We start from the raw sequence: 11,472 nt of genomic DNA, 5'->3' as shown, positions 1-11,472 counted from the left end.
GCCCCACTAAAGACTAGGGAAATTAAATAAGCGTCCCGGGCGTGTGTGTGTGTGGGGCGGGGGGGGGGGAGGGGGGGGGGGGGAGAGGGGGACAAAAAGGGATTTCTTATGCCTTTGCAGTATCTCCAAAGGACGTTTATTGTCGGATGTGGCTACAATAAAGTCTGACTTATGGATTGATGACACACCAGAGTTATCTAACTTATACTTTATAGTTTTGTCTACAAATAACTCGTCTATCGAGAACCGAAAATGGACTTTCGGCCGTTTTGGGGGGTGCGTTCGTACCCCCTGCACCCCCCTGGGTACGGGCCTGTATATAGATATCAGCTAATGGAAATGGACGCTTTCTCTTACTTTTGCTATGATGACTCACGTCTCGCGTGACACTTGAGGGACTTCCAGACTAAACCGCATCTACCATACCCAGCCACAAACTCCGTCACCGTAGCAACAAGTTACTAGAAAGTATTTCGGGATCTTTGAGATAGAGCATGGACTTCCTTTGACCGCCGAACTAGACCGTTCTGCAGTGTTCCCAGGCTGATGGTATCAATTTGATTGTCACATTTTCTTTGAACATGGCTACCGTAGTTAAAGCACATATGGCGATTTTTCAAAGTTTTAGTCAAAGTTTCTGTTTTCATATAGTATGTTATAAATTTGATTAATTATATATAAGCTATTTCACAACAGCACTAAATTCAAGATTTGATTGCATAGCCTTTAACAATTTCTGTTTTAGGATACCAAAGTTCTATCATAGAACAAGAGATATCTATGTTTTAAGTAAACTCATTTTGACACGTACTGTCCCATGTTTGTTTGCTCGTGTTTGACTTGCAAATATGAATCGCTCATTGATCCGTGCCTCTATATAAAACCCTTCCATATGAACCAGCCCGTACACTTTGCCGACCTCGAACGAGTACTGAATCAAATTCGCCGAGCATCTACCGACCATCTACCTGTCTGCCCAACCAATGGAGTTTATTCTAATTCCTTTCTTCCTTGTGCCTTGCATTGCGCACGGTAAGTTTGGAGCAATTTTGCAGTGCGTTTTTCTATTCAGCAATATTGGCCATAGATACTAGCCTATTACGGTCGCTACTGAACTCAATTGTTTGTTTCCTACTATAAAAACATATAAGAATGATAATTGTAATAATCAATTATCAATTATCTTGAGGATGTTCTTTTCTGTTGGTTCGGGGTTAGCCATCTAGCCAGGTGTAATAGAACGCCTAAACTACTGAAGTTCTTTTTAAAGAATGTTGCCCAGCCACCCTTTATTTCCATTTGAAAATACAACGGACATAGTATTACAACTTTATAATGGTAGGTGCTAATCTTTTGGTCACGCATTGTATGGGGCAGCACTAACAATTTGAAACAACTATTAAATTTTGTCGTGTTTGCTACAGTTTTGATCGTTTTTGGTCAATCTCTCATGTGGCACGTAAAGTGTCATGTTTAAGTGTGTGCCTGTCATCTCGCGCGCGTCAGTCGGTTACCATGGCCGCCGTGAGGCCCATGCCGTAATGCTGAGTCCCGAATGAGACGTGACTTTACTTCTACTGCCAACAACAAAGAAAAGAAGGGACAAAAACAAACATAAAACAGGATAGAGGTATAATGGGAAAGCAAGGTAGCTAGGTTTTACCAATGCGTTCATGGTTAATATAGATAGACTCGATCGTAGAGAAGGTTTAAAAAGGACAAGCAAGTGTTCTAGACAGTGTTCAAGAAGAAGGCTTGTGCTGTGTACTTTGCAGGGATATCTTTTTCTTGTGAAATATCCTACATTTAGGTTGCAGCATATTTTTAATTACGTTTTTACTTTGTTTGCCGTATGGTTTGTATTCAAATTATCTGTTGTTTTGTGGTATTTCGTAACGGTAATATTTGAATTCTCGCTAGCCAAGCGGAAGGGTCATGGGATTTATTCACATAAACAGCGTCTCTGTAGACATATCAATAGGTTATCGCTAAACAATCTTTTTATATTTGTATGTTTTGTTATTCTTTTCCCAGGGCTATTTAGAAAACAGAGTATCACTCTAAAAAACATTTAACTTTCATCATGTTAAAACTTGTGGAGTTTTTGCGGTAATGTTTACATGTTTTCGCGCACATTTTACACGCCCACTTGACTTAAATCAAAACCAACCACTTAAATGCTGCAACGGATTTAGTATTGGTGTTTAACTTCTTCATCTCTTTGTTTAAACAAATGATATTCTACGTAAAATGTTAAATCCATCACAGTCTTCGTTCATACAATACAGCATTCGTAATTTTGTTTCCAAGTTGCGCATTCTAACAGCAGTCGTGGTGTCTGTTTTACATGCGTCCCTCAACCTGACGCCGTTTTGGATGAGCTCTCGTGCGAACCACACTTAAAGAAGGCCAATCACGCAGACATTTTACACTCCCTCAATACCGAGTTTATAATGGCATCTATTTCCATCGGCCAATTCAAGCAAATAACTTTAACCAAATTTCTCAGTAAGGTATTAGACTAATTATCGCGAGTGGTTGTATATTTTTGAAAATTCTTGCAAATAAACCACTATATTTTTAATTGTCAACAATAACAAGGAGTGGTTTACCGGTTTTTTTTTTTCAAATTGACGCTGTCCTGGTTGGGCTCTCGTGTGTAACAGACTCAAAAGTCATACGCGAGCTAGGCGTCAGTTATTCAACGGTTTGTTCTGCTAGGGCTAAGAGTCATGCAAGGAATGGGGAAATTTCGTGTTATTTTGGCTGTTGTGTTTGCTGTTTCTACATCACTTGGTACGTTATAGGTTTTTTAATAGCTCAAGGGAGTTAGAGGTATCTTAATACTTTCTTGAATCAGAAGTAGAATACGGATAGAAAATTCTATACGATAAGATAGATTGAAACGAATAATAGTTTTTAGGTTGCAAAGGCGAATTACGATACGACGACGAAAACAGAAAAATCTTACGGTTAGCTCGCGTTTTTTTTTCTTTTGCTAAAATATTCAATGAAACATTCTTTACACAGGAGCATACATTGATGACGAGATCCTTTCCCAGGATGCAACAGTCAAACGGGACGGTACGTTACCAATATGTAATCTACAAACTGGTGTTTGTGTGGGTGTGTGTGTGTGTGGGGGGGGGGGGGGGGGGGGGGGAGTAAAAGTTGACCTTGCTGACGTGGAGCTTTTATTGCACCAACTCAAAACAGATATCGCGAATGGTGTGAGCCTTGCTAAACTTAATAAGTCGTTCTACACTGGTGCTTAATTGGGCTACTAAAGAACAGGATTGCCAATCGTCAAAGATCCACCTCAAACATGAACAGTTATGTCTAGAAATATTTCATATAATGACACATATAATGAATATAATGACACATTCTTTGTCCCTTTTCAAGATTGCGTTGACAAGTATGGCAGCGCGGTTTGCGAAAAGTACGCCAGCTACCCGGGTTACTGCCAAACTTGGAAAACCTTTATGACGAAGAACTGCAAGAAGGCCTGTGGATTCTGTGGTAGGGAGTGAGCTGGGTCTAGTCTAGTTTAAAATTAAAATCATTGATATTTCCACAACAAGGGATTCTAGATGATGTGGGCGTATGCTGATGGGTCTCAATATTTTTTAAATATTTACCTTCAACAGAGCAACCCAAGCCACCTGCCCCGGTAAAAGGTATGAAATCCCCAACAGCACAAGAAATCATTATCAGCACTCATCATTGTCATTAGAATAATCGTCAGTCACTCCATCATCATCGGCATCATACACGTCTCATCTTTATCATCATCGTCAATAATCGTAATCGTAATTATCATCATTGGCATCAGCAGCAGCAACGTTTCACGTCATCATCACGACCCTCATACAAAATAATCATCATAATCATCAATATTAGCATTATCATTATCTACGTCTCATCGTCATCATCATAATCATCAAACATATTCATCATTGTCATCATAATCTGCCACCCCAATCATCACTACAAAAATCACTACCACCATCATAATCATCACCACAATGGGAACATTGTCATCTTCTATATCCAACAGTAATCCATTTATCCATATACAATAACCCATATACAATAATCCATATAAAAAAATATTCCATTACCCATATACGATAATCCATATACACTAATCGATGTTGTCATCATGACCTTACGTGTTATTAACGTGCCCTTTTAGAATGTAAGGACATTGCCGAGTCTGCCATGTGCCAGCACTACGCAAAGATCAGCGGTTACTGCCAACAGAACAAGGAATATATGACGCAGTACTGCGAGTTGTCCTGCGGATTCTGCAGTAAGAGCATCCGCGAAACGATAACGCTTTCTCAAATTTATACAAATTAGTTTCATTAGAATCAGTAAAATCGTGAACACTTAAAATATGTGTGGAATGTTTATTCGTCTTCTGACGAGTCATCAGTCGCGAGAATTCAGACACTGAGACTTGTTGAGACATGTTTTAAGTTTTAACTAAATTTAAAACTGTTTGAATATCTCGCGAGTGATTGGTTGGAATATTTATTCCGAATTTTGTGTTTCTATGGTTATTTCGAGATTTTTCACATGATTTGTCTTCCATAATATTGAATTAAAACAATAACAAAGTGTGACTGATTGGGTCTCTTTAACACTCTGCTTCTGTTTCTGAACTCTCAGCTCCCGAAGTACCTCCGACTACCTCAGAACCCACACCACAAGGTAAGACAGACGAACACACGTATTTTTCTCGATGTTCGATTGTTTCCGCGTGTTTTTATAAACCTTCTCTGTAGCTCCTGATGACAGGTAACAAAGACGAAAACAACAACAGCAACGACGAAAACAACAATAACAACGACGAAAACAACAATAGCAACGACGACGACGATGACAGTAACAATGACGAGAACAACAACAGCAACGACGAAAACAGCAATAACAACGACGAAAACAACAATAGCAACGACGACGACGATGACAGTAACAACGACGAAAACAACAACAGCAACGACGAAAACAACAATAACAACGACGAAAACGACAATAGCAACGACGACGACGATGACAGTAACAACGACGAGAACAACAACAATAGTGTTACTATTAGCGACAACAATATCATATTAGCATAACAACATGAACAAAAAAGCATCAATTATCCCTAGTATGCGCTGATAAGCGTTCATTTTTTCCCTAGTGTGCGCTGATAAGCTGAGTAAGGAGGTTTGCGCTGCGAAAGTCATTATTGACGGCTACTGTCGACGGCACAAGACCTACATGAACATCTACTGCCGGAAGTCCTGTGGATTCTGTGGTGCGTAGGACTGGGAATGATCTGGATAATGATTCAACCATCTTTCTCTCCCTTTGACTTTGAAGTCTTCCGAATTGATGTTCAAGAGTTTTAGCGATGAGTTCAGGAAGGGGATTGTAAATTGCGTCCACAGAGCTTTTCTGCTAAACGGTGGAAAATTACTATAGCTTTTTAGAAAAAAAAAACAGGATAATAAATTTGTAATTTACTAGTAGATAAAGGCAAAGGTGATGCGCTCCAATTCGATTTTAGACAAAGTTTAAATGTAAAAGGAAATTCGTCTGTTAACACCAAAAAGCCTGAATGTTCAAACAATAGATACCATTATGGTTTTTAATTTTACTTTTCTTTCTTTTTTCCAGGAAAAGCCCCGCACCCTCCAATCCAAGGTTCGTCCGCTTTTGATTTAATAAGATAAATAACTAAGTATATGGCAATCTAACGACGATCGCAATTCGTCTGTTGAATCTACCAGAATCGACCACTTCCGCCCCAACAGAGCCGCCAGTTACCAAGACAACCACAGCCCCGACAGAGCCGCCAGTTACCAAGACAACCACAGCCCCGACAAAGGCGCCAGCGCCGCCCAAGGGTAATAAACATCTGTTGATATGATCTCCGTGGCGGTGGGGTAGTCATGTGATGTATCATATGACTAATATTGGATGGTTATGAGATTTGGGGCTTGTCTCTCATTCACCGTTCATTATTGTTTAGAATGTGTGGACAAGAAGAGTAAGTCCTGGTGCGAAGTCTACTCAAAACGCGAAGGGTACTGTGACAAGTACAAGAGCTTCCTGATTAAATACTGCGAGAAGTCCTGTGGATTCTGTGGTAAGAGGGGGCCTGAGGAGAGGAAATCGGGTTGAGAAGAAGAGAACGGATGGGGAAAGGGGAGCTTGAAAGGGGAGGGGGTCAAGCATATCTAAGGATCGCAGAATATAGGATAAAGAAATAAAAGAAATTTTAAAAAAAGATGTAAAAAATACAAATGGAATGTTGGTTATGCCGCGGCTCGAACCCGCGCCAAGGAAGTAAAAAAGAGAAAAATAGACCATACTTCCAGATATGCGCTGAATCACCGTATGGCAGTAAAGCTTTACGGCTAGGCTGGAGATTTCGGCCCCAGCACCGCTATCTGGCGAACTGTATAACACAAAGAAACCTGAGGTACCCGCGCATTTATGGGGAGGCAATAACCAGGATCCCAGGCCTGTCTTAGTCGGTTACGCCAAGCACAGCTCGCTGAGATGGAAGTTGAAAGATATTGGGGTCTTTAGGGATACCGTGGGTATCTTGAGATTCCATGTCTCCGTGGAATTCGGGTACACGTGTATCACTCGAATGTACGCATAACATCATTGGGGTAAACAAGCTAATGATTTCCGTGTTCGCTAGCTCGGTATTTGTTTCATCCCCTTCTTTCGACTTGAGTTTTTGCTCACTTCTTCAGAACTAAATTGTTGTTGTACTTAAAATCACCAATTCCAGTAAATGACAAAGTATAAAAGCCAGGCGATACGAGAAGTGGGCTTCTGTGATGTCGGCTATTCTTATCTGTTCGGAGTAAGTGAACGGCCTTAGTGTATATCGAAGTCACGGTATTTCACAGAACCATGCTGCCTCATCGGCTGATATTGATCCAATGATATGTCTACTAATTACGTTTTTTCTCTGGGCTAAAACATCATTCATTCTTCAAGACTCTCCTACAGTTTTGTGATAGTAATCTGCTAATTAATGTATTTTGGGTTTTTTTTTAGTGCCAGTGAAGCCACCAGCTCCTCCAAAGGGTAGGTCATGTTTCCATCATCGAAACTAAACAGGGCATACAACAATCTCTATATTCGCATTATACCAACACTACCAACATCACACTGTCATCAGGTCATCATTAACATCACACCACCACGAACAAAACCAATATATTATCATCATGATAAAAGCCACCATCAATACCATCATCAACACCACCACCAATACACTACCATCCACACTACAATCATCACCATTAGCAACCTCATATCATCATCATCATCATCATCATCATCATCATCATCATCATCATCACTACCGCTACCACCAACATTATCATCACAACCACCAGCAACATTACAAATACACCACCATCATTATCACTTACTATCAACATCATCTTCATCACTACTACCATAATCATCATCACATTCTTATCAATAGTACTACCAACACAATCATTATCACTACAACCAACACCATCATCATCACTACTATCAACACCATCATCATCACTACTATCAACACCATCATCATCACTACTATCAACACCATCATCATCACTACTACCAACACCATCATCATCACTACTATCAACACCATCATAACTACTACCAACACCATCATCATATTTACTACCAACACCATCATCATATTTACTACCGACACCATCATGAATACTACTCCCCATCATCATCATTGCTAATGTCGTCATCTACTACTACCATCATCATAATTAATAACATCATTACATGACTACTAACTACTATCGTCATCATTATCACTTACATCATAACCACTGCTACCACTTTATGCCATTATTTCATCATTCCAAATATGAATTATCATCGTATTGTTGATTCCTCCCACCACCAGAAAAGCCTTACTGCCAGGACATGGAAGGCGACTGTGACGACCTGAAGAGCAAGGGATTCTGTACGGGCACCAAAGAACAGGTCGCGCACATGCGCATGGTCTGCGAGGTCACATGTGATCTGTGTAAGTACCGCTGACATGAAACTATCACGGTCGCATAGGGTTATGCACGTGTACATGAAAATGGTTAATGAGACCGAGTATGACGTTTGCAAGAACCGCAGACCGCAATATAAATACCTCTCGTGTCCATTTACAGGCATAGAAATGTAGAAAAAACTTAAGTGTTTGCGCCCAATATATAGTTTCTTGGCGCTTTACATTTAAAACTCTAGTACTTATAAGAATATTGATGTTGGGATTTGGGAACAGAAGCTTCTAGTAAGCACGTTCAGTCAAATTCAGGGTCGAAAAACAAGAAGATTCTGCCCATGTCACGACCGGGAATCGAGCCCGCTTTAGCTGACGGCTGCTCCTACCACAGGTAGCCCAGGCAATGGTTTTGCAGCTTGGAATCGTGTTCTTAGTAGGTAAAACGAGTGGATTGAAGTAGCGATTTTTTGGTGAAATGTTGGCAATAAATTGCCTTAAAACCTAGAACATGCTTTAAACATGTCCTAGTAAGGGTGAGTGAAGCTGTATATATTTCGCGAAGAAAACCACCCCCAAATCGTTATTAGACATACATTTGACAGCAAGACATGTCCTAAGTTTTAAGGCAATTTTATTGGCAAAATTTCACAAAAAAATCGCTTCTTCAATCCACTCGTGTTACCTCTACTAAGAACACGATTCCAAGCTACGATCAAGCTGCAAAACCATTGCCTGGGCTACCTGCGGTCCTATACGCTGACACGTGGTGCCATTCATCTTCTTAACCTATGCATCGATATATGTGATATATGTTAAAACACTTTTTTTTGTTGAACAGGCAAACAGCCAAAGCCTGAAGGTAAGAGTTATGTAATAACAGCTCGATTCTATTAGTTCTTTATCGTGATCATGACATCGTAGGCGCATTTATTTTGCGCTTTCTGTGCTGAATTTAGCCATAACGCGACAGTGTGTATCGATGTTGTTGACGTTGCTATTTGCCCTTGCTGCTGGTATTGTTGTTATTTCGTGTAAAGCTCCTCGCTATAGTTGTTATTACCAGTTGTTATTGCTTTTGATGTTTCTGTTGACATTGTAAAAAGATAACCCGTTGCTGTCGTGTTGATGTTGGCAGAGTGCAAGGATAACTTGAAGTGTGCCGTGTACGTTCAACATAAAATGTGCGACTCTCTCGACCCCAAGGTGCGGTTTCAAATGAAGACATTTTGCCCTTCTACATGCCGGTACTGCAGTGAGTATTCTTATGTTTCTGCGAGCGTCTAAGGAGGTGAACTGATCCATTCTTCTGTATTATGATAAAAGACCATGCCTATATTGTTTTTTTTTGTGTGTCACAGATCCTTCAGCTCCAGCCCCGACGAAACTTCCCGAAACAACCAGTCTTCCCAAGACAACCAGTCTTCCCGAAACAACCGGTCTTCCCGAGACAACCAGTCTTCCCGAAACAACCAGTCTTCCCGAGACAACCAGTCTTCCCGAAACAACCAATTTACCCGAAACAACCAGTCTTCCCGAAACAACCAATCTACCCGAGACAACCAGTCCTCCAGAAACGGCCACCCCTCCAGAAACAACCACCCTTCCCAAAGTGACCACTCCAAAGCCGACTGAAGGTACACTATTATGACCAACTGGCACGCTCACTCAGGGTAGCCGCAATTGGAATGAATAAGAGCGTCAAATATATGTAAGAGCACCAATGCTTTATTAAGCTGTTAAAAAGAAGATAAAATATCAGTACATTATTTTGGCAGACCGTTCGCGCACTTACGTTCCTACCTGTCTTTCATTTAGAATTTGCATCCTCAACAAAATAACTCCTTAGATGGGTTAACGGAAAGATATGCGTTCGTTTAATTGACATTTTGTCTAATGCCTAGTGCAAACAAGCAACATAACGACATGGGCGCGCGCACTAACTAGCCCGACATAACGACATGGACATAATGACATAAAAGAAAAAACATGTTTTTTTTATCTTATATCGTTATGTCGAAGATAAAAGTGCGCGCGCCCATGTCTTTATGTCGATATGTCGCTAGTGTGCACTAGGCATTAGACGGAACCCAACCAAATTTTGATTGATTGACAGTTCCGTTCGCTGACGACTGCCTCAAGCGCGTTAATGCGTACCGTTCCATTCATGGAATGCCTCCCCTCAAGTGGGACCTGGGTCTGCAACAAGCCGCCGAGACATGGGTGCAACACTTGCACGCAACTCGCAAATTGTTCGCTGATCCCAACAACAAAAACATGGGGGAAAGTCGGTATTTCAACACAAGCAAGAGTCGTAAATATCTTTGTGTCGCGGCTGTGGATAGCTGGTAAAGGGTTGGAATGATAAACTATTTATCACTCTTTCTTGCTCCTTCTCTCCTTAAGTGCAGAACATCACGGTTCATTGGAACCTAAGTACATCTCCACACTTCCTAGCAACCAATTTGATGGCGCCAGAGGATATAGGGTCTCTATTATAGTTCTGTTCCACTACCACAGTGGTGGATACAGGGCCGGCTCCGTCGGCTCAACAGTCACCTTTTAAGCAATATGATGAGTGTATCAATTGAATCACACTTTGGTCATTGCAATACTTTTTCTTTAGCCCATCGCCAGTGTCCTCAACGCAAATGGCATCTGCATTCAATCTATCCGCGTATAGGAATAGCAACCTTCATATCTCCCCTCTGTCTTTTTTTCACTAAGTATAATCACACTCAATATGGCTTCTCTCCCTGATGGCTGCCCTCGTATCTCTTCAGGTATTTCCAAATTGACAAGTACGCCAAGCGCGGCTATTGTTCCAGGCCTCCTTACCATGGAGACTACAGCATCGCAGACTTCGTCCAGCTGATGTGGAAGAACACAAAGGATGTCGGGATAGCTATATCCGGGGATTACGTGGTTGCGCGCTTTGCACCACGGGGTAATATCCCTGGCCAGGTGGCAGCCAACGTCAACTGTCCGCTTTTGTGAGTACTTTTACATGTTATTCGTGCACGACGAGAGAACCGAAACTCCCCAAATAACACAAAGCATTACACAAGTGCGCGACGAGAAAACCCTATTTGTGTGCAATCGCGTGTGCATTCTGGACGCTACCTCAGAGCGATCACAATTTTGTTTATGAATCAGAGTCGTGTATACCAAAATTACCGTCAATCTGATAAAATCACCTCGTTACATTTCAGACCGTGAGCCGACAAGACGTCATCGCGCGAAGCAAGAAACAACGACCCATAGGATGAGCAGATTCATAAGGAGTACAGGAACGAAACCATAACAATTATCAACTAGCTGACCAACATTTTGATGAATACAAAATAAATTATGTAAACTTCTCTTTAATTAAAGATGATTTACCGATAAATGTCCGTGTGGTGTTGCCAATACGGGCGAAGCCTTGACATATGGGG

The 11,472-nt window shown here is 41.1% G+C and overlaps 1 protein-coding gene across 5 annotated transcripts; it reads left to right on the top strand.

The window, feature by feature from the left end:
- Positions 1-883: 883 nt before the first annotated feature.
- On the top strand, positions 884-11,426 carry LOC5509690 (integumentary mucin C.1). 5 transcript variants are annotated; one of them, XM_048730223.1, is made up of 18 exons: positions 884-1,032; positions 3,031-3,084; positions 3,406-3,522; positions 3,651-3,680; positions 4,199-4,315; positions 4,678-4,719; positions 5,198-5,314; positions 5,677-5,703; positions 5,790-5,906; positions 6,032-6,148; positions 7,078-7,107; positions 7,946-8,068; positions 8,877-8,897; positions 9,174-9,290; positions 9,397-9,672; positions 10,152-10,383; positions 10,819-11,028; positions 11,248-11,426. In XM_048730223.1, exons 1-18 carry the CDS (start codon positions 984-986, stop codon positions 11,252-11,254), a joined length of 1,803 nt encoding a protein of 600 aa, XP_048586180.1. In that variant the 5' UTR covers positions 884-983; the 3' UTR covers positions 11,255-11,426. The 5 variants fall into 5 exon arrangements, with proteins under 5 accessions (XP_048586180.1, XP_048586183.1, XP_048586181.1 ...); XM_048730222.1 differs by lacking the exon at positions 884-1,032 and adding an exon at positions 2,652-2,796; XM_048730226.1 differs by lacking the exons at positions 884-1,032; positions 10,152-10,383; positions 11,248-11,426 and adding an exon at positions 2,651-2,796 and having other exon boundaries at positions 10,819-11,027.
- The last annotated feature ends 46 nt before the right edge of the window (positions 11,427-11,472 follow it).

Source organism: Nematostella vectensis, chromosome 7 (assembly GCF_932526225.1).
Source record: "Nematostella vectensis chromosome 7, jaNemVect1.1, whole genome shotgun sequence".
Lineage (NCBI taxonomy): Eukaryota > Metazoa > Cnidaria > Anthozoa > Actiniaria > Edwardsiidae > Nematostella > Nematostella vectensis.
Note: the sequence above shows the minus strand (reverse complement) of the source record. Positions and strands in the feature narration are given on the sequence as shown.